The following is a 23,360-nucleotide window of genomic DNA, read 5'->3' on the forward strand; positions in this document are numbered from 1 at the left end:
ACTCCACCAGGTTCAGGAACAGTCATCACCTTTCAACCAGCAGGCTCCTGAACCAGCGTGGATAACTTCACTCACCTCAACACCGAACTGATTCTCCAACCTCTGAACTCACTTTCCAGGATTCTACAACTCGTGTTCTCAGTATTTATTTATTTGTACATTGGTTGTTTGTCGGCCTTTGTGTGTAGTTTTTCATTTATTCTATTATTTCTTTGTTTTACTGTGAATGCATACAAATAAATGAATCTCAGGGTTGTATATGGTGACATATATGTACTTTGATAATACATCTACTTTGAACTACCAGAACTACTATAGAATTACGTGAGCAACTCACCTTCCACCTAGCCCACAACCCAGCATAAACTACCTTAAACCTTGAACCACCAGTAGCAGGTCAGCTACTAGTGAAAATAGTTTGTCTCTTCTCAATCCATTAAAACCTTCCTGGTTGTGACCCCTCTCAATCTCTTGGGAAAACAACAATGAAGTGCCTTTGGCAAGAATGCTCTTCGATGTCCTAAATATTCTTATACAAACCTAAAAATGTCTTCAAGCCAAACTAAATACAAGCATTAAAAAAAGTCTCCCAATGGAAATTACAGTCTGTTACCCCAGTTAATACATTTCTGGTTGTAATTAGTACGTTGGTCAAATCAAAGCTGGTGATGAATTGGCATATAGGAGGGTGATTGAAAATTTGCTTGAATGGTGTCAGTGATGCACAATCAATAACTCACTCTGAGACGTAAAGGCGAGATATCAGCTTTTATTGACTGGAAGAACAAGCAGTGGTTGACCACCATACTACATCCTGGAGACTTGAGAGGCCGGGCTCAGGCCTTGATCGCCTTTATACCGGGGTCTGTGGGAGGAGCCACAGGAGCAGTCAGCAGGGGGCGTGTCCAGACAGGTATATGTAGTTCACCACAGTCAGAACAATCTCTCACTCAACATCAGCAGAACCAAAGGGCTGATTATCAATAATAGAAAGAAGCCAGGGGTCAATGAGCCAGAATTCATTAAGGGAAGAGAGGTGGAGAAGGTCAGTTCCTTGGCATCTGTCCTGGGATTAGCATTGAAATGAAACCACAAAGAAGGCATGACAACACCTCTTCTTTCTTAGAATTCTGTGTAAATTTGGCATGTCATCTAAAACTAGTATAAACTTGTATAAATGCAAAGTGGTGAGTATTCTGGCTGGTATGAAAACACTAATGCTCAGGAACAGAACAGAAGCAAGCAACAGCATTCTCAACCAAATTGAGTCCTTAGATTGAATCCCTGGAGTAGCCCAGAGTAGGCCCAAAGCCTCGGTCTCAATTCATCATATAAGTGGGGCAAATCCTCGTGAAGCAGCGGGGGCAGTCTCACAGCCTCAGCATCATGGAGACGGGAGTGAACATCATGGGAGAGCGAGTGAAATTGGCCCAATCCTCGCCTCCAGTCTCAACAGCCAGCCTTTCCAGTCTATCTGGGCTGGCATTTAAATCATCCAGAGAGCAGACAATGCCTTATGTTTGGACCTGGTCTCCACTACAGCAAAATGCTCCGGGCCTAGACCACCCAGCCTGAAGCCATCCTCTCCTCTGCCCTCCATGTACCAATCTATCCTTTTAAGCAGCGTTCCTCCAGCATTTGGCTGTTACTCTGGAAAGGGGGAGGTAGCTGATGGCTGCAAAAGGCCTCTACACAACAACAGGCCTAAGTAGCTCTGATCCAGGCTTTACCATCCAAAATGCTGCCTGGACTGAATGAATGAACAGTTAGAATAAGTGCGGCAGTGATGAGAACATGAATGCAGGTTCATACCCAACAGGCAGTTTGTCAGTTCCCTGGGGCAAGACATCACAGAAATATCTGCTACAGGTCAACTTGCTTAGAACTGGGACCTAGCACAGAAGGAGGTGAGTGTGAACATGGATAGGAGTGTGAACATGGATAGGAAGACATTGCCCGTGTCTGAGACGATGCAAGTGGAGAGTCAGGAGAAAAAGCCTTGACAATATTGCAAAAGCTCCACTGAGACATCAGATCTAGAGGATGTGGGCAACGACTTGTTCATTGCTGATGAATAGATACGAAATTGCTGTGACTGAAATAGACTTAGTTGCACTGTCCGATGGGCGAGTTTCACCTCTGGATCCACACATTGACTGAGACATCGTGCCTCTAGCATTTCACGCTATAGATGAGATACAACTTGATAATAAGGTGCATTTTTACAATCTTAACCAAGCATCTTTCTTTCTTAGGGCTCTTGGTCATGGCGCTTTTGGTGAGGTGTATGAGGGCCATGTGGTTGGAATTGGTGGTGAGTCAGCCCCTTTACAAGTGGCAATCAAGGTTAGTGATAGACCTTTCTGCACCATATCAGACTGTTTGTGAGAATGTGTCAAGTAAGTATGCAGCTGATTAATCACATGGTGAATTGATTGGGCATCCTACATACGGAAGGCTCTCTCTTCTTGCGTGGTGTTTTCAAGACAAATTTTTTTTGCTGTCTCAGCGGGTCCGGTTCCTAACCCCTGCACTGTAGTTTGCCCAGCATGTACAGAGGCTAACGTGACACAGTAAAAATGTTCAATCCTACTGCTCCATTGCCATTCTTGCTCTGTACATGTGCAATTTGTTTTCCAATGTAAGGGTGATTGGGTTAATAAACGAGACTGAGACTCCTCCGATTATGGGTGGACGACTGGTTATTGAGAAATAAAAGTTTGACTAGAAATAAAGTGGTCGTTCTTGAATTAGTAAAATGTAACTGATTGACTGAAGCAAGGAGAAATAAATAAGCAATTTAAATTCCATACCATAGAATCATAGAAATGTACAGCAGAGAAAAGGGCCCTGGTGGCTCAGCTCATCCAAGCTGAGCATGGTGTCTATCCACCTTAATCCCATTTGGCCACATTAGACATGTAGCTCTCTACACTTTTCCGATTCAAGTACCTGTCCAAAAGCCATTTAAACATTGAAACTATTCTTTTCTTGGTAGTTCATTCCAGAGAGTATTCACTCTCTGTGGGGAAAAACTTGCCCTTCAGATCTTGGTTGCTGAGATGAGGGAACCAGCTAAGTTCACTTGTAAGACAATGTAGGGAGAGCAAGTGTGTGGTGGAAGCAAGTGGGGTGTGGCCAGATTAACTGAATGGCAAGAAGGTGGCAGATGGGGCCTGATGTGATTATTCAGTTTGAGAGGAAGGATGAGAGCATTAATCAGAAGGCGAGGGAATAAATTATTCTGATAATCGGAGATTTTCGAACGTCACTATGTGCATATGGCAAAACATTAGCATGTAGGGACAGCAAGCGTCAGCTTGGCCTATGTTGTCTGGGAGTAGGAATATACAGTACACTCAACGGCCACACTTTTAAGGTACTTTTACCTCATAAAGTGGCCACTGAGTGCATGTCCATGGTCTTCTGCTGATGCTTAAAGAATTACATGTTATTCATTCAGAGATGCTCTTCTGCACACCACAGTTGTTACACATTTTTATTTGAGTTTCAATAACCTGCCTGTCAATTTGAACCAGTCTGGCCATTCTCCTCAGATCTCTCTCGTTAAGAAGGAATTTTTGCCTGCAGAACTGTCACTCACTGGATGTTTATTTTTGCACCTTACTTTGTAAACTCAAAACTGTTGTGCATGAAAATCCCAGGAAACCAGTAGTTTCTGAGATCCTCAAACCACCCCATCTGGCACCAACAATCATTCCACGGTCAAAATCACTTAGATCCCATTTCTTCCCATTCTGATGTTTGGTCTGAACAACAACTGAACCTCTTTTATGTATTGAGCTGCTGCCACATGATTGGCTGATTAGACACAGTATTTGCATTAATGAATAGGTATAATAATAAAGTGGCCACTGATTCTTTTTCAATTAAAATGATGCAATTGTGTATTACTTTGATAAGATCACATGTGGAATGTTGGGTATGGATTTTGAATTCTTATCTAAGGTTATACTTAGACATACTGTGATGAACGTTCAGTGCATTATTTATTGGAATGCAAAGACTATATTTTGAGGACAGATTGAGAAGAAGGGAACTATATGCTTTGAAATTTCAAAGAATGAAATGATCTCAACACAACAGAAAGTTCTCTATCAGGGTAGGCACTAAGGGGATATTTTCTCTGTGGAGTACAAAAAAGCAAACAGAGGTTAATAGGATAGATGGTGTTCTCTTGAGTGATGATGTCTAAAACAAGAGGGGATATGTATAAATTGAGATCAAGAGGTTTAGAGGAAACCTGAAGAAGAATATTTTCATATAGAGAGTGGAGTATGGAATGAACTGCCTGAGGAGGTGGTGGAAATAGAACTTCCATAAAATCTTAAGAAGTATTTAGACAACATTTGAAATGCTTCGCATTGAAGGCTATAGAATGAATGTAACTAAGTGGAACTTGTATAGATATGTATAAAGGTCATCATAAAAATGATGGACTGAAGGGCCTGTTTCGATATTATATGATCGCTGTGACTCTACAGTACAGCTAAATAGGAGTCATAAGTCATCAGCTATTTATGACTTAAATGAGATTGTTTTAATACAACAAGTTGTAATTCTTTGTAATTATTTTGTGTGGTGGACTATAGATGCTTCATTTTTCAATATATTTGAGTCTGGGTTGGAGAATCTTTACAAATTAAGGGAATGGATATAACTAAGTGCAAAAATTAGGCTAAGTAAGGCCCATGATCCATTTCTTCTGTCGTTAAATCCTTGAATTCCTAATTCTTAAATGCTAATATATTGCTGCATTTATTTGCTACCAATCACAGACTCTGCCAGAAATCTGTTCCGAGCAAGATGAAATGGATTTCCTGATGGAGGCTTTGATTATCAGGTAACAGTGGCAACTCTGTTTTTGTGCATTCCTGATTGCTTGAAGGTTTAGAACAGGACACGAGTCACACATTTAGGTTTAGATTCAGGTTTAATTATCCCATGTACATTGAAACCTACAGTGGAATGCATCGTTTGCGTTAACAACCAATGCACTCAAACGTTGCCTCACATTCCAGCGCCAATATAGCAAGCCCATAAAGTTCCAAAGAACAACACAAGCAGCAATAACAACAACAGAACAAGTCCTTTCCCAGTCCTCCCATTGATTCGCGCACCCATTGAAGACTTCAACGCCAGGATAGGACAACCCCAGGCTTCTAGTCCTTATCCTCGGATACTCAGACTCACAGACATTGGGCTCCAACTTCGCAGTTCATCCCAGGTATGACCTTTGAGTACATACTGCTGGCCTCATACAGATAGTCAAAAGTTGACTATCAGTTAATTAGTGAAGGCCAATTAGGATTAAATGTTAGACTCAAAGGTGGGAGGTATGTGAACATTCAATCCTGTTCTTTTTCATCCCACTTCTCCAGTTAGACTGGACTGTGAGTGATGCTTCCATTAATGCATCCTTCATTTAAGAAGCATTCATATGAAATCCCCTTCCTCATGAAAAAGATCTAAACTATTAATCTAGCTCCAAATTTAGTTTGTTCTAAACTTGATCTTGTTGCCCAATTTTCTCCCCACAAGTTCTGCCTTGACAAAATGCTTCCCATCCAATTGTAGCTCTTCTTTTCCCTCTCTATACAAATATTCAGTTTCCTTTTTTTGAAGACCACCATTAAATCAGCTTCCTACACCTCCTTAGGCAAGGAGACCTTGATCGTAACAATTAATCAGGATAAAAATAATTATTCTCATCTTCCTTTAGGTTCTTTTGCTAATATCTATAAACTTGTTCTGTACCACTGGTGAGAAGGTGTTTATTGTATAGGTATAATCCTTTCCTCTTCCTTATTCAGTGAAATACTTTTCATCGCTAGTATTCCCTTAATCTTCAATGTGCTTTGAACTTTTAACTGTATTATTTCCTTGTTGTCTTTAATAGCAAGTTCAACCACCAGAATATTGTCCAGTGTATTGGTGTGAGTCTCCAAGCCCTGCCTCGATTTATCCTACTGGAACTGATGTCTGGAGGAGACATGAAGACTTTTCTCAGAGAAAACAGGCCTAAAGCTGTAAGCACAAAAGCAAATATTTGCATTATTTCCTGTGTGGTTCACCTCTCAAGGCTGAAGGGCAAGTGACAGATTTCATCTGGGCTTCAGCAGTAGTTGAGCAGATACAAAGATGGCGAGTAAATAATTAAGCAATCTTCCCAACTTTGCCTGATGTGTATTCCATTCCAAGTGCATAACTTTCTCTCTGGTAGCAAGGTGATGTATTAGAACATAGAACATTACAGCGCAGCACAGACCTTTTGGCCCACGGTATTGTGCCAAACCCTTAACCTAAGATCAACTTAATCTTCCCTCTTGCATAGATCCCATTTTTTTTTATCACCACGTGCCTGTCTAAGAGTTTTTTTAAAATATCCTTAATGTATCTACCTCTACCACCATCCCTGGCAGGATGTTTCTTGCACCCACTAATCTGTGCAGAATATGTTACTCCTAGCATCACACCCATCTCTTAAAAATTATACCCCCTTGTATTAGCCATTTCTGCCCTGGGAAAAAGTCCACTCGATCTATGCTTCTTATCATCTTGTATTAAGTCACCCTGTATCCTCCCTTGCTTCAAAGAGAAAAGTCCTAGCTCGTTCAACCTATTCCCATGAGATATGCTCTCTAGTCCAGGCAACAAACTAGTAAATCTCCTCTGCATCCTCTCTGATGCTTCCAAATCGCTCCTATAATGAGGTGACCAGTGTTGAAAACAATATTCCAAGTGTGGCTACCTCCTGGCTCTTGGACAGTTCCCCCGACTAATGAAGGTCAACATACAATAAGCCACCTTAACAACCCTATCAACTTGCATGGCAATTTTGAGGGATCTATGGACGTGGACCTCAAGATCCTTCTGTTCCTCCACACTGATAAGAATACTGCCATTAAGCCTGTACTCTGTCTTCAAATTTGACCTTCCAAAGTGCATCACATCATACCTTACTGAGTTGAACTCTATCTGCCACTTCTCTGCATCCTGTAAATTTCCCTTTGTATCCTATAAAGATAGGTTTAAAAAATATCAGCCATGATTGAACGGCGGAGCAGACTTGAAAGCCCAAATGGCCTAATGCTGCTCCTATATCTCATGGTCTTATGCATTATGTACTTCTATTTTCACTTGTGTTTCTTTAGAAATGCAACAAATATCCAAAGACTCCATAATTCAAGACATAATTATATCTTTGATCATAATATAAGTTATGTAGTTTGACACCTAGTTGTTGACTAATTTTCCAAATTTAATGGTTTATTCTAAACCATATTAAATGCAGTGGATCATCTCATACCAGTGCCATTTATTGTTTTTACCGCAGACACACACATCCACATTGACAATGCTGGACCTTCTGAGCATGGCCAAGGATATAGCTTGTGGCTGCAAATACCTGGAAGACAACCATTTCATTCACCGGTTGGTAATGATATCAGATTATGAAATCTTAATCAGACTAAAGGCATTAGATTTTATAGTAATGAATTGTATTAGTTTCTTTTTGTTTGTTTGGGTTATATCCTTTATAACTAGTGAAGATGTACCTTTCTTTATCACTGTATTTATTCTTGTACAGGTCACCCCAGAGGGTTCCATTCCTGAGATCCATTCATAAACCAGAGAGTTTGCAAGTCATAAATATGGCAGAATATATCTGCAGCTTAGCAGGCACCTCAAGGCATTGGAAAGATACCCACAATGTTCTCTCTGCAAAAGCCGAGTTCACTAGAAGAATAAGCAAACTATTGCCAGCATCCTCTCCCACACTAATACTCCGATCACGGAGGCTCCAGTCGGTATGTTGGGTGTGCAGTGTTGTCAGCACGACCCCATATTCCAGAAGTAGACAATTTACGCCAAGCTGTCACACAGATGACCAGGTGGACAGAGCAAAAGATTCAAGGATGCTCTCAGAGCATCCCTGAAGAAATGCAACATCTCCCACTGATTCCTGAAAATCTCTGACCCATGACCCTCTGAAAGCAGAGAGTGAGAATTCAGGATGGTTTTGAATACCATTATTGGAAGCACTTCCAACTCACAAACTGGTCACTAGCCATTAGTGTTCCCTCTATTTTTTTTTACAGCTGTGCAGACCAACCTTTGCTCTGAGCAAGTAATTTTTACATGCCCTAAAAACTGTGTGGTACTTTAATATTAACATTATATAGAAGAAAATTCCAGCTGTGCAGCAACAAAGGCTGTGCGCACGGGAGCACTTCAGTTACTGCGTGGCCATGCAGCTTAGACAGACAATCCTACCAGGCACCACCCACACTGTCTGTGGAAGGATTGGCAGTTCCCACATTGGCCTCAAAACCTCACAAAATTGGACTGGAAACCAGGGGCCAGCTAAGAACAATGTTGTAATTTTTGCTTTTACGTGGTTCCAGTTATTGCTGTGGTTGGGACCGATATGATTTCTGTAGTTCCCATTGCTTTTATTGTAGATGTGTCCATTGTTACTTCTGCAATTATATCCTGCTAGTAAGGGTTGTGGTTATTCTTAATGCTTTGCTGAGCCTGTTGTTATTGAATGTCCACTATTATCACAGTACTTGTGTCCTTTTTATTACAGCAGCTGTATCCATTATTATGACTGCACATTTTCCTTGGTATATCCATAACCTCTGTTATTACTATTGTTCTGTACATCATTTCAACAGTAGTGCCAGTCATTGCTATTCCTGTGATAGTGTTCAGCGTGCTGGTGTCAGGTTTATCTAACTCTTTTCATTGCAGGGACATTGCAGCAAGGAATTGTTTATTAACCTGCACTGGACCCAAGCGAGCAGCTAAAATTGGAGACTTTGGGATGGCTCGAGACATTTACAGGTATATCACATATCCTTGCCTGTCTTTGTGTTTGACGTGAGTTGAATTTAGCTGGTCCAGTCCATCCTTTAGATAGTATTTACTAGAATCAAGCCCATGCCTTTGTTGTTGTTCAGTCATTTAGTCCAGTCCAACTCTTTGTGACCTCATGGACCATAGGCAAGTTACAGTAGTAGATTGCCAGGCCTTTCTTCCATGCAGATACTACTGCTGCTAAGGTTGGGACCCGACTGGGTTTGAACTCAGGACCATACGGCTTGAAGTCCAGTGCTGATGCCACTACACCACCAACCAGCCCAACGTACAATGTACAATGGTCTTACTATGTACAAACCCAATCACAAGGATGCATGATGTACTGGACAAATTTAGTCTGCAATGTGGTTCACCAAATCATTCTCCTTCAGTACTTCTCAGCTGTCTTATATCTGGATGGGGCCATGCTCGAAGGTTTCCTTAAATATTAGTCTAGTTGCAGCTAAAGAATTATCTATAATGGCTTCTTTCTCAGTTAGGAATGATTACCTCTGCTATGCCTGAAGGATAGCCCCTTCTTATTGTCCCTGGTAGTGTTACCTGAGCCTCATTGTCAGTTTCAGTACGCAGAGTGGCAGCATCAGCCTTGGTAAAGCTCCCCTCACCTGTATTCGACTTGTCAGATAGCTTGTCTGATATTCAGAACAGAATGAGTTGTAATTTCCTCTGGCTGAACGTCTGGAAGACCATAGGCATTCTGCTCATGCTCAGTGACCCAGATCCCGATGCCATCCCTGTCAGAGGCTTGTAACCTTGGCAATGGTGGTCCAGTGTGATCACAAATCCGTGCAGTAGCTAAAGCAGCCTATTCCCACATCAATAAAATGAGCTGATTCCATCCTCGGCTCAACTGCTGCTAACTGTAGCCTTATCTTTCTTACCTTCAGATGTAAATGTTCCAATTGTTACACCCTCACGAGACTCGATCTTAACTAAAAGCTCAGAGCAAGTTGAGCAGAAATGTCCTATCCACTCATCACCCCTGTATTTGCTATCCTACAATGGGTATTACCAGAGCAATATCTTTGGCTCAAAACGTAATCTTTTTATTTTAAATTCTGCTGTATCTTCACTTCTCCTTATCTCTGTAACCTCCTCGAGACTAATAATTCTCCAATCACTGCACTCTTCCAATTGGGGCGGCACAGTAGCATAGTGATTTGTGCAACACTTTACAGTACCATTGACCCAAGTTCAATTCCCACCGCTTTCTGTAAGGAATTTGTACACTCTCCCCGTGACAGCCAGGGTTTTCTCCAGGTGTTCTGGTTTCCTCCCACAGTCCAAAGATGTACCCGTTGGTAGGCTAATTGATCATTGTAAACTGTCCTATGATTAGGTTAGGGTTAAAGTGGCATAGCTGGCCTATTCCACACTCTATCTCAATAAATAAATAGATTCCCACCATGAAAATGCCCTGATTTTATTCTCAACGCCATTATACTAAACAGTTGAATCCCCTCTCTAGTCAGCCCCTCTAGTTTTCTTTTAAGACAACCCTTAAAACCTAGCTGTGTTAATAGCTCCCTGCGTGGTCAAACCTTATTTGAAAATATACTCGTAAAGCACCTTGAAATGTTTTATTGTGAAATAAGCTGCAGAAGTGCCCATGATTATTGTAGCTCATTCCCAAAACTCGGCTTAATTCCCAGATTCTCCTGGTGTAATCTGATCTCAATGTGCCTCTCCCCAGGGCGAGTTACTACAGGAAAGGTGGGCGCGCAATGCTGCCAGTCAAGTGGATGCCTCCAGAAGCTTTCCTTGAAGGGATTTTCACTTCAAAGACAGACACATGGTAATGCAGCAGACATCTGCAACACTTGAAGCTCATGTCAGGTCGTTCCATGAAGTCAGCGTCTAACCAATTGTGGCTAAACCGGTGTATGTTCTCAGTTTTCTAAACCTTGCAGCCCTGAAGAGCTAAAGGTACAAACCAGAGAGATGGCAAACATTGTAGAAGTATTTACACCTACCAAAACAAATGAAAAATCAATAGCAGCCCTACTACACTGAGAACATCTCTCATTACAATGAATTGTCTACAACAGTTGGGTGGTGGGGTGGAGGCATCACCCAAAGGAGGTGTCAAGCACCTTCATCCCTCTGCTAGCCTGCAAGTCACCCTTGGGCAAGGTGTAGCGGCTGCTTAACCCCCCCGATCAGGGTCACGTGAAGCCAACGGAGCTACATATGATGGTCATATGAGCAGCTGGTGCACATCATGAGTTCTGGTTATGTGACCACTGACGCCAGGTAGATAATTTTTGAAGAGTACTTATAATGGCTGGGATTATCAGCAAATCAAAGACACTGCCCGGAAAAAGGTTAATAACAAACTACATCTGTAGAAAAATTTGACAGGAACAGTCATGGTCAAGACAATGAACACCTAAGTCATTGACATGGCACATAATGAATAACAACTGTATCATCTCAAAGGGCTTGTTTGCAAGAACTCCTGCTCACTGATTGTGTTTTATTTTGTGTAATTAAATTTCTAGGTTAGGTTACTGGGATCAGCACCTAATAATTAGACAGATGCATCATTTATTCTGGGTAAAAATAGTGGGTATATTTTAATGCTAAACAAGAGAAAGTCTGCAGATGCTGGAAATATTTTAATGCTTGGAGTATTATGGGTAAGGGTGATGAACCTAGAGCATGGATTAGTACATGGAACGATTACTGAAAATTGATAAAGTGGGGGACAGGAATCAGTGATTAATGTACCAGGTTTTCAAAGTTTTAGGAAAGAGAGAAGAGGAGGTAAAAGTGTGTGTGTGTGGGGGGGGGGGGGGGGGTTTGGAGGAGTTGCACTTCTAATCAGGGACCACATGACAACTGCACTCGGGAGACATAATGGAGGGATGACAGTGAGTCCATTTTTGGTGGAAATCAGGAATAGAAAGGATGCAATCACACTGATGGGCTTGTACTACAGACCCCCCAGTAGTCACTGAGGTACAGATATAAAATCAGATTAAGGAAATGTGTGAAAATAATAGGGTTGCTGTCATAGGGATTTCAACTTCCCCAATATAAACTGGGACCACCTTAGTGTAAGGGGTTTAAATGGGGCAGAATTTGTTAAGTATACCCAGGAAGGATTTGTAAATCAATATGTGAATTGTTCAATGAGAGGAGGGGCCGTACTGGACCTGATGTTGGATAATGAGTCTGACCAGGTGACTGACCTTTCAGTGGATGAACGGTTAGGGAACAGTGACCACAACTCTTTAGCTTTCAGATTAGTTACAGATAATGACAGGTATAGTCCTTGCAGGAGAGTTTTAAACTGGAGTAGAGCAAATTACAAGGGCATTAGGCAGGAATTAAGAAGCATTAATTGGGAACACCTTTTCTCCAGCAAGTTCACATCAGACACGTGGAGAGATTTTAAAGATCATTTGCACAGTGTACAGGAAAGGTATGCTCCTGTTAGAAGGACAGATGGGGATGGAAAGATAAGAGAGCCTTGGATGTCCAGAGAGACAATGAATTTAGTCAAGACGAGAAAGGAAATGTACGTAAAACTTTGGAAGATAGGATCAAACAAAGCACATGAGGAGTACAAAGAAGCTAGAAGAGAACTAAAGAAGTGAATTAGGAAATCCAGGAGGGGCCATCTTGGCAAGTAGGGTTAAGGTGAATCCCAAAGCTTTCTATACATACATCAAGAGCAAGAGGATAGTTGATATTTTGGCTTACTCAAGGATAAAGGGGGGAGCATTTGCCTGGATGCAGAGAATGTGAATGAGGTACTTGAGTACTTTGCTTCAGAGTTTACCAAGGAAAAGGATATGGTGGATCAGGAGATCAGTGCTGAGTGTATAAATATGTTAGGGTATTTAGAGGTCAGGCAGGAGGTAGTGTTGGGTCTCCTAATGAGTATTAAGGTGGATAAGTCCCCAGGGCTTGATGGGATTTACCCCAGGTTATTGAAAAAGGCAAGAGATGAGATTTCTGTGATGTGGGCAGAGAAATGGCAGATGGAGTTTGACCCAGATAAATGTGAGGTGCTGCACCTCGGTAGGGCAAAGGCAAGGATACAATACACTGTTAAGGGCAAGATCCTTGCCAGTGTTGCTGAGCAGAGTGATCTTGGGATCCGATTCATAGGTCATTGAAAGTGGGTACACAGGTCAAAAAAGTGGTTAAAAAGGCTTTTGGAATGCTTGCTTTTATTAATTCAAAAGTCAGGAGGTTACGTTACAATTTTATATAACTGTGGTTTGGCCACATCTGGAGTACTGCATACCGTTCTGGTTGCCCACTACAGGAAGGATGTTGAGGCTTTGGAGAGGGTGCAGAAGAGGTTTGTTTTCTCAAAAGCTGAAGGGAGATCTGATAGACATTTACAAAATTATGTGAGACATAGACAGAGTGGACAGAGTGTATCTCTCTCCCAGGGTTGAAACATCTAATACCGGAGGGCATGCATTGGAGGTAAGGGGGGTAGGTTCAAGGGGATGCAGAAGGGGTAAGTTTTATTACTCAGTGTGGTGGATGTCATGGACATACATGTTTAGGATATAAACACCTCCAGAATTTACTTTTTGCATCAGTAGCACATATTAAATTAACATAAATTATACATAACTCACACCGGACAAGATAAACAAAACTAGGCATAATGACATCAGTGCAAGTTGAGAGAAATTAAGTCTGAGGTAGAATGAAGGTCTTTTAGTTCAGTTCAAGAACATGCTGGCAGTGGGGAAGAAGCTGTTTCTTGAACAGCAATGAACGTTCAGACAAAATAACAGCTTAATTGGGGGGGGGGGGGGAAGACCCTGAGATTTTTACTGATAATCCCTCAGACCTACCTAAAGGCGACTGAGACAATTGGAGACTACTCTACACGCTTCCCCTTATGTCAGACACACCTCAACCAGGAGATGGTCTAGTTCTCACTGTGGGCATGCCTTGTTGGTGCCAACACTCACGGGCTTCCCCCAGCTCATCCTCAGGCAGTGTTTGTTGTAACGCAAACAATGCATTTGACTGTATGTTTCAATGCACGTGGCACTGATAAATCCAATTTCACCTAATCTAATTATTAACAGTTGAGGTGTTGTATTCTTTGTCTGTACTTGAACCTCTTGCAAAATGATAGCCCTCCAACTTCCCCGTGATTTCACTCATTCACTCAAAAGATCTAACTACTCATGTGGACTTGCCCCCATCCTGCCCACATATAAACTCTACAACCAAATATTGCACTGCAACAGTGTAAAATTCAGGTCAGCTACAGTAAGACTGCTGCTTTCAGTTGAAAATCCCTATTCAGAGCCTCTGGTCTATTATCCAGGGAAACATTCCAGGGCTGGCATGGTAGTGGAGTGATTAGCACAACCCTTTACAGTACAGGCGACCAGGGTTCGATTCCCGCTGCGGTCTGTAAGGAGTTTGCATCTTCCCATGACTGCGTGAGTTTCCTTTGGGTGATTTGGTTTCCTCCCATAGTCCAAAGACCAGATGGTAGGTCAATTGTCCCATCGTGAGGCTAGGATTAAATTGGGGGATTGCAGGTCAGCACGGCTCGAAGGGCTGGAAAAGCCCATACCCAGCTGTATCTCGATAAATAAATATTGAGATATTGGAGGTAGCATCACTTGATTGAAAAGTTGAAACAAAGACCACCCCCAAACTTTCCTCTCAAATGCTTTAAAGGGTTCTGTGAGAAGTAGTTGAGAGGAGGTCAATCCATCCTGGAGACCTGATCACATTTGTGATTCCACCAACAAGCAGGGTTACCTGTGACAGGATTTCATTTTGCAATGAATTGAAATTAAAAACAGAGATTTAAAACAATGCAAGTAATACAAATCCAAAATGAAAGTAGTAAAAGCTTCAGGGAGTGTCTAAGGAAAAAGACAGAATTAATTTCAATCTGAAATGTTATGCGTCTCTTTCCGCAGGTGCTGCACAGCTCATGGAGTATTCCCTGCTTTCAGTTTCATATTTCACTACATAATGGCACAGTGACTTTGTTAATATGAATTATATTGATACAATCCATACCAAGTAATCCACTACATTATTAAATTCACAAGAACTGGTTGTAAAGCACTTTGAGCCATGCTATAAAATGACAAGTCCTTTTTTGCTTTTGAATGTCTCTTCAGGTCATTTGGGGTGTTGCTGTGGGAGATCTTATCTCTCGGATACATGCCCTATCCCTGCAAGAGCAATCAGGAAGTTTTGGAGTTTGTGACAAATGGTGGAAGGATGGATCCCCCTAAGAACTGTCCCGGACCCGTGTAAGTAATCTTAGCGAAGCAGGGCGATGACAAATTAGGCCGATTTCCAGCAAAAGTATAGCAGCAGGCCAAATAGTAATAAAAAAAATTGTTCCTGAAAGCAGGGTGAATTAAACAGTAAAATCAAAAAGGTAACACAACAAAATCTAGGATCAAGCTGGACATTAAACACTGCAACAGCACATGGATGAGACTTGATGAGAAATGTTGCTGAATAAAGATTGTTAATTGTTTGAATATGGATCAATCTTAAGAAATTGCATTACATACCAACTTTCAAGCCTGATTTTTACAGCTAGTAAAGTGCGTTAAAGTCATTATTGTAGGAAAAAGGACAAGATGCTTGTGCATAGATTACACCATTTCAAACGCAGAGTTCATAATACTCCAATGTAAGCCTATACAGTATAAGACAAAGGAGAAATTAGGCCATTTGGCCCATCAAGTCTGTACCATCATTTGATCACGGTTGATTGATTTTCCCCCTCAACACCATTCTCCTGCCTTCTCCCTGTAATTTTGAAGCCCTGACTAATGAAGAACTTATCAGCTTCCAATTTGAATATACCCAATGACTTGGCTTGCTGTGGCAATTAATTCTACAGTTTTGCCACCCACTAGCCAAAGAAATTCATCTCATCTTTGTTCTTTTAAAAACAAAGGGTGTTCTTCTATTCTGAGGCTGTGCCCACTGATTCTAGACTCTTCCACTTTTGGAAACATCCTCTCCATGTCCACTGTATCTATGCCTTTCAATATTCAATAGGTTTCAATACATCTCAATCATTCAATCATTTCAATCATTCTTCTGATCTCCAGCACAGAACAATAAAATGCTCTTCATCTGTAAACCATAACATTCCCTGAATCATTCTAAGAAGCCTCCTCTAAACCCTCTCCAGTGCCAGCACATCCTTCCATAGATATGGGGTCCAAAACGGCTCATAATACTCCAAGTGCAATCTGACCAATGCCTATTAAAGCCACAGCATTCCATTATTCCATTTATATTTCAGCCCTCTAAGAGTTAATACTAACATTGCAATTTGCCTTCTTTACCACCAACTCAACCTACAAGTTCACCTTTAGGGAATTCTACACCAGGAATCCCAAGCCCTTTTGCACCCCCACTTTCTGAACTTGCTATCCATTTAGGAAATCATCTATGCCTTTATTTCTTCTACCAGAGTGCATGACCATACACTTCCCAACGCTGTTTTCCATCTACTACTTTTTGTCCGTTCTCCTAATTTGTCCAAGTCGTTCTGCAGACATCCTGCTTCTTCAACAGTATCTATCTTCCACCTATCTTTTCATCATCCACAAACCTTCAATTCCATCATCCAAATCATTGACGTATAACGTGAAAAGCAGGGTACCCAACACCAGCCCATCTGGGACACCAGCAGACATTGGCAGCCAAACAGATACTCACTCTTTGCCTCTTGCTAGTCAGCTAACCTATTCATGGTAGCATCTTTCAAATAATACCATAGGCTCCTATCTTGTTTAGTAGCCTCATGTGTGGCACCTTGTCAAAGGCCTTCTGAAAATCAAAGTAAACAACATCCACTAACTCTCCTTTGTTGATCCTGCTTGTTATTTCCTCAAAGGGTTCTAACAGATTTGCCAGTAAAAAAAATTCCCCTTAAGGAAACCATGCTGGCTATGACCTATTCTTATTATTTACCTCCAAGTACCCTGAAACCTCATCCTTAATAATAGATTCCAACATTTTCCCGACCATTGAAGTCAGGCTAACTGGCCTAAAATTTCCTGTCTTCTGCCTCCTTCCCTGCTTAAAGAATAGGGTGACATTTGCAAAATTCCAGTCCTCGGTAACCATTCCAGAACCAAGTGATTCTTGAAAGATCATTACTAATGCCTCCACAATTTCTTCAGCTACTTCTTTCAGAAGCCTGACGTGTTGTCCATCTAGTCCAAGAAACATATCTACCTGCCAGCTTCCCAAACACCACCTCCTTAGTAATAGCAACTACACCCACTTCCACCCTCTGATTGTCTCAAATTTCCACCACGCAGCTGGCATCTTCCAGAGTCAAGTCTTATTCCTATTCAGCTCATCTACCATTTCTTTGTTCCCCATTATTACATCTCCAGAGTTATTTTTCAGTAGTCTGATGTCCACTCTTGCCTCTCTTTTACTGCTTATACATCTGAAAAAACTGTAGGTATTCTCATTTATATTATCAGCTGGCTTACCTTCATATTTAGTCTCTGCACTTCTAGTTGCCTTATGTTGAATTTTAAAAGCTACTCACTAATATTTGCCGTACTGTATGCTCCGTCTTTTGCTTTTGTGCTGTCCTTGACTTCCCTTATGAGCCATTGTTGCTTTGTTCTCCCTTTAATGCTGCTTCTATGGGCTGAAATGCTCCTGCATTTTCCAAATTACTCCCAGAATATCCAGCCAGTGCTGCTCTGCTGTTATCCTTGCCGGTGTCAACTTTCCAGTCAACCTTGGGCCAGCTCTGTACTCATGCCATCTGATTTTAGTTTCTCCCTCTTAAACTGTAGGGTGAATTCTATTATGTCATATCACTACCTTCTAAGGGTTCCTTTACCTTAAACTCCCTAACAAAATCTAATTCATTACCCAACACCCAATCCACAATTGTCTTTTCCCTAATGTGTTCAACCACAAACTACTCTTTAAAAAGCTGTCTCACTGGCATTCAGCAAATTCCTTCTCTTGGGACCCGGCACCGGCCTGATTTTCCCAATTTACTTACATATTGAAAACCTCCTTTTATCATAACATTTCCCCTTTTATGTGCCATTTCTATCTCCTATTGTAATTTATACCCCATATCCTGGCTACTGTTCATATATAACTCTCATCAGGATCTTTTACCTCTAACTGCGAGGATCTACATCATCTTTCTAAGGATTTGATTTCATTTTTACCAACAAAGTCACCCCATGTCCTCTGAACACCTGGCTGATACAATGCTTATCTTTGGATGTTAAGCTTCTAGTGGTGATCTTCTTTCAGCCGAGCTTCTGTGATGCCCACAATGTCAAAACTGCTAATCTTGTATCTCTGAATTCAAATGTATCCATGAAACTCTGAGGGAGTAAGCTGGCAATGGTCCACTGGTCCATAAAATGATGATGTATGCTTCTGGCTGATTCCAGATGAGATGGCCGCTACAAACTGTTACTTGCCCAGGTGGCTGGTGGAATTGGGAAGTTGATGGACTTTGGGATGAATAGGCCATGGAGAAAACCAGTAAGTGAGTGGGATTACTGTGAAAGTGGGTACAGATTGATGAGCAGAATATTCTCCTTATAATTCATTTAGAAATCCGGATATGGACTGCACACTAGCAAATCATTAACAAAACACATTGCCATGACTTACAATAGAAACACTAAGGCATAACATTTCCTGTGTGTTTAATGCTAGAAACAGAACTACAATGAATAGCTGCCAAGGGTCTGGGAGGCTTGAGTTATTAGGAGAGAATAGATCAGCTAGCACTCCTTTCCCTCAGCCAAGGAGGCTGACTTTGTAGAGATCTATAAATTCATGAGGGGCATGGACAAAGTCTTTTTTCCAGGATGGGGAAGTCTAAAATGAAAAGGCATGGGTTTAAGGTGGGAGGGTAAAAATTTGAAGGGGACCTGGGGACAAGTTTTCAACAGAGGATGGAGAGTATATAAAACAAACTGCTGGGGAGGGGTGTGAGGTTGGTACAATTACAGTATTTAAAATACATTTTGATAGATATATGGATGTGAAAGGCTTACTTGGAGAGATATGGGCCAAGCACAGGCAAATGAGATCAGCTTAGGTTGGTTGGCATGGGGCCAAAGGATTTGCTTCTGTGCTGTATCTCTATGTGCCTATGATTCACATGTGTTACATCAGCAAAGGAGACTGGGTACGAGACTGACAAATGGAACTCCCAAGTGGCTGAAACAATTTAGATCACTGTGTCCTGAATTGTACTAAACCAGCTAAATTGCAACAAATTCTACCAATCCTACCCACCCCTGCTCCACTAGGAGCTCTGCATAATCTCCCAAATATCCTTGGTGAAGTCTCCACATTTCATTCATAAGCTCTCCTCCTGAGTTGTGTGGAATTGGTGGGCTTGCGCTTGCTTCTCTCACTCTTGCAGTGTGCAAGGTTCTCTTCCCCCTTTTGGATGCAGTTGGATGTTGAACATCTCTTTCTGCTGAAGGACTGTGACCTATATCCCGTGTTTCCAGATGCTGGCACTGATGTCAATAATGGTAACTGACATAGTACTTCCAACTCATGGTGCAAGTAATGTCAAGAGAAAGCTGAAATTAATCCGACTTCACTGACCTCCAAAGAGTCATAAAAGGCAACACAGTAGGTCTACTGCCCCAGAGTCCCAGCAACCTACTCAGATCCTGAGCTATGGTGTTTCACTGTGGGGGTTGCACGTTCCTTCTGTGCCCATGTTGGTTTTCTCTGGGTACTCTAGTCTTGCCCACATCCTAAAAGACACGGTTGGTAGGTTTATTGACCACTTTAATTTTCCCCTCGTGGAACTGGCTGGTAAATTTTGGAGGAAATTTGATGGGAATGTGGGGAAGAACAGGAAACAGAATAGTTGGGGGTGGCAGGATTGGTTGATAAGTTGGCATGGAAATCAAGGACAGCATAAAAGCCAAAAGGGCATATAATAAAGCAAAAACTAGTGGGAAGGTAGAGGATTGGGAAGATTTTAAAAACCAAAAGGAGGCAACTAAAACTGCAATAAGGAGGGAAAAGATGAAATATGAAGGTAAGCTTGCCAATACTATAAAAGAGGATACCAAAGGATTTTTTTCAGCTATACTAAGATTTAAAAAGAAGCAAGAGTGGATATTGGGTCTCTAGAAAATGACAATGAAGCAGTAGTGATGGGGGCAAAGAAATGGCAAACAAACTTAAATATTATACATCAGTCTTTACTGTGGAAGATACTAACAGTATGATACAAATTCAAGAGTGTCAAGGGGCAGAACATCCTACCCAGCCTGATGATACCTGTAAGAATTTTTTAAGTTTCAATTACTTCACTTCCCATTTTGCTAAACTTGAGAAAATACTTGTCTATTCTATTCCACTTCTCCTGTATGACCAACCCACCATCCTTGGAACTAGTCTGAGAAATCTTTGTACATCCTCTGCAGCATGCATTCTGGGTAAGTAGACCAAAACTGTAACCAATGCTCCAGATTTGGACTCTCCAGGGCCCAATATAATTGTAGCAAGACACCTATATTCATATATTCAATAAAGGTTTTTGCGTCAAATGTACACAATTGGCTGTAAAATACTAAGCTGTCCTGAGATTGTACAGTTTGAATGAACTTACTTGGTAACATTCCTTTAGATATCGTATCATGACCCAGTGCTGGCAGCATTCACCCGAACATCGACCAGATTTCTCCACTATTTTGGAAAGAATTAACTACTGTACCCAGGTAGGAAGCTCAGTATGCATTCAGTAGAGATATTAGAATAAACATTGACAGCAGCAGAAGCAGCTGTGTGGAAGACAACTTCCATAATTCTTACATTAAAACAGGAACCACATCGACGACGTTCTTTGCTGGCCACGAGTTAGTTATTTTGCATTAAAATAAAATATCAACTCCATCACAAAAATCCACTAATCACCCCGTCTCTTTCTCAGGCAGTTATCCAGTTTCCCTATTGCAAGGATGTTTAACAGACTCTCCATCAACACACTGATCCAGGCTACGTGAATGGCCAGTCTTGAGCTAGGCTCTGTGGAAATTAGTGGTTAAAGAGCAATGGGTATCATATAGATGAAGAAATAAATTTTTGACTAAATGGTAATATAGGCAATAGACTCCTATTCTGTGATCTGGTTGATAACCAAAGATTCTTAATGAACAATCAAAAAAAATTGTTCCAAAGGCAACAAATTCAATGGGCAAAAGGAGTTAGCCAAACTGAATCTGAGACAGAACTATGAGGACCCTTTACCGGAATTGGGGCTGTGATCTAGTTGGACACTGGTTCAAGTGAACATCGACTGAGCACCTTTATAAAGAATGAAATTTCAGAACAAGAAATTTCATCTACAGGGCATAAAGACTGTACAGGACTGAAGGATAGTTCTGGATCGAGGATAGAACAGGAACGATTCAAATGCGTCAAGCAACGTCTGTGGAAAGGGAAAGCGATTAAACTCGATGACCTTAGACTGCATGAAAGATAGTGATGAAAGTTCATTGATATAAAATGTTTAATCTCTTTCTGTCTCCATGATGCTGCCTGCCCAGTTAATTAGTTCCATCTTTCTCAGCTTTCACTTCAGATTTACACCTGGTGTACTTTGCTTTCAAATACAAATAAAAATACTTTATTGTCACCAAACAATTGATACATCATCACAGTGATATTTGTTTCTGCACTTTGCGCTCCCTGAAATACAAATCAAAGTAAATATAATAAAAATTTAAATTATAAGTCATAATTAGAAAATAAATTTCTGAATTAAATTAACATCTATTGGTGTCCAGGCATCCTAAAAGAACAGGAGTGGTCAAATGACTCATACGGAATGAATCAATATTGCTGACTTGATCAGTCTTTTCCCTGTAACATTCAATTTATGGCTTAAAAAATACCGATCTTGGACTTTGGGTCTGTAGATTAGTGATGAGCTGCAGTCATTACTGGAGTGCTTCTACAAGAACTATCATCAGCACATGGTCACCAATGATGTGGATAAAAAACACCAAGATAACATAATCACTTACTGTTGGTGTTGAGAGGAACTCATCTGGCAAGGATCACACAATATTAACTAGCATTTATATATTTACTTTAACATAGGAAAGATCCTGAGAAACTTCACAGAAATGCTATCAGTAAAAAACATGAAGGCAAGTCACAAAATGAGACACAATTGCGGATGATCGTAAGCTTTTAACTGAATAGGAAAACAAAGCAGAGAAAGAGTGAATTTAGGGAGGGAATTCCAGAGTTTAAGGGCTTAGAAAGGTGATGGCACAGGTAACAACAGTAAAGTGGAGAAACTGGGATTGGGAGTGCCATGGAGCTCAGAGTTGGATGAATGCAGAATGGGTGGGGGTGGTGGGGTAGATTGTAGCACTGGAATAAATTATAAAGATGAGATGAATTAGTGGCACATCAGATTTTGAATATGACTAACATTTTTAATTTAAAGTGTGGTTGCTCTGGCAATCAACAAAGATTGAACAACACTGAAATTTCAAGAGCTTCTTTATGAAGTTTGGAAAAATATTTACACAACAGTATTTCAAGATGCTTAACAATCCAGAAAACCTGAATGAGGTTTATTAACTCTATTAATTCTAGTATTGGCCAAAACACTAGGGCAACACCACGATGACCATAAGAAGCAGGAACAAATCTGATTTTCTGAACCCAATTCCTCCACCTTTCCCAGTTATCCTTGACCCACCTGCTAATCAAGAACCTGAATTTAACATCACTGGTGTATGTTGGGAAATGTGTTATGTGGTAGCAGTAGATTGCAGTACAACATAAAATTATTATAATTTATTAAAATGTATTGCAATTATAATGAATTATAAAATTATATCATTCTCTGCCTTAAATATAGCTGATGATTTGAACTCCACAGATTCACCACCCTCTAGCTATAGAATATTTTCATCTCAGTTTTAAGGAATGTCCCTTTATTTCTGAAGCTGTGCCCTCCGTTCCTTGACTCTCACACTAAGGAAAACATCCTCCCCAGATCCACTCTATCCAGGCCTGTCAGTATGCAGTAATGAGATTCCTCCTGATCATTCTGACTCTATTCTCTAGCCAACCACCCCCCCCCACCCAGAATCATTCTTGGGAACTTCTTCTGGACCCTCTCCACAGTCAGTTTGTCCTTCCTTTGATACAGGACCCAAAATTTGCTCACAATGTTGGAAATGCAGACTAAACAATATCTTATAACCTCAACAGTACTTCCTTGGTTTTATATTCCAGTTTTCTGGAACTGAATGCCAACATTGCATTTGGCACCCTTCAATACTGACCCATCCTGCAAGTTAAGGGAGTCAATGAATGAAGGTCAATGGAAGTAATGGAACAGCTTGTGTGTTACTTGGAGATTTGGATTTAATACTTCTTCTGGAAGCTGGGCGTGTATGGGTAGGCATTTTTAAGAA

The 23,360-nt window shown here is 41.0% G+C and overlaps 1 protein-coding gene across 4 annotated transcripts in view; it reads left to right on the forward strand.

Moving 5' to 3' along the window:
- The window catches only part of ltk (leukocyte receptor tyrosine kinase), a 192,772-nt gene that overhangs the window by 163,930 nt on the left and 5,482 nt on the right, over positions 1-23,360 (forward strand). For all 4 annotated transcript variants that reach the window (XM_059953738.1, XM_059953747.1, XM_059953754.1 and 1 more), the window contains 8 exons: positions 2,256-2,346; positions 4,800-4,864; positions 5,921-6,050; positions 7,358-7,455; positions 8,779-8,871; positions 10,601-10,702; positions 15,036-15,170; positions 20,549-20,639. In XM_059953738.1, the coding sequence (XP_059809721.1) occupies positions 2,256-2,346; positions 4,800-4,864; positions 5,921-6,050; positions 7,358-7,455; positions 8,779-8,871; positions 10,601-10,702; positions 15,036-15,170; positions 20,549-20,639 (805 nt within the window). The remainder of the gene's footprint in view (positions 1-2,255; positions 2,347-4,799; positions 4,865-5,920; positions 6,051-7,357; positions 7,456-8,778; positions 8,872-10,600; positions 10,703-15,035; positions 15,171-20,548; positions 20,640-23,360) is intronic.

The sequence above is a fragment of the Hypanus sabinus genome, chromosome 2, assembly GCF_030144855.1.
Source record: "Hypanus sabinus isolate sHypSab1 chromosome 2, sHypSab1.hap1, whole genome shotgun sequence".
NCBI lineage: Eukaryota > Metazoa > Chordata > Chondrichthyes > Myliobatiformes > Dasyatidae > Hypanus > Hypanus sabinus.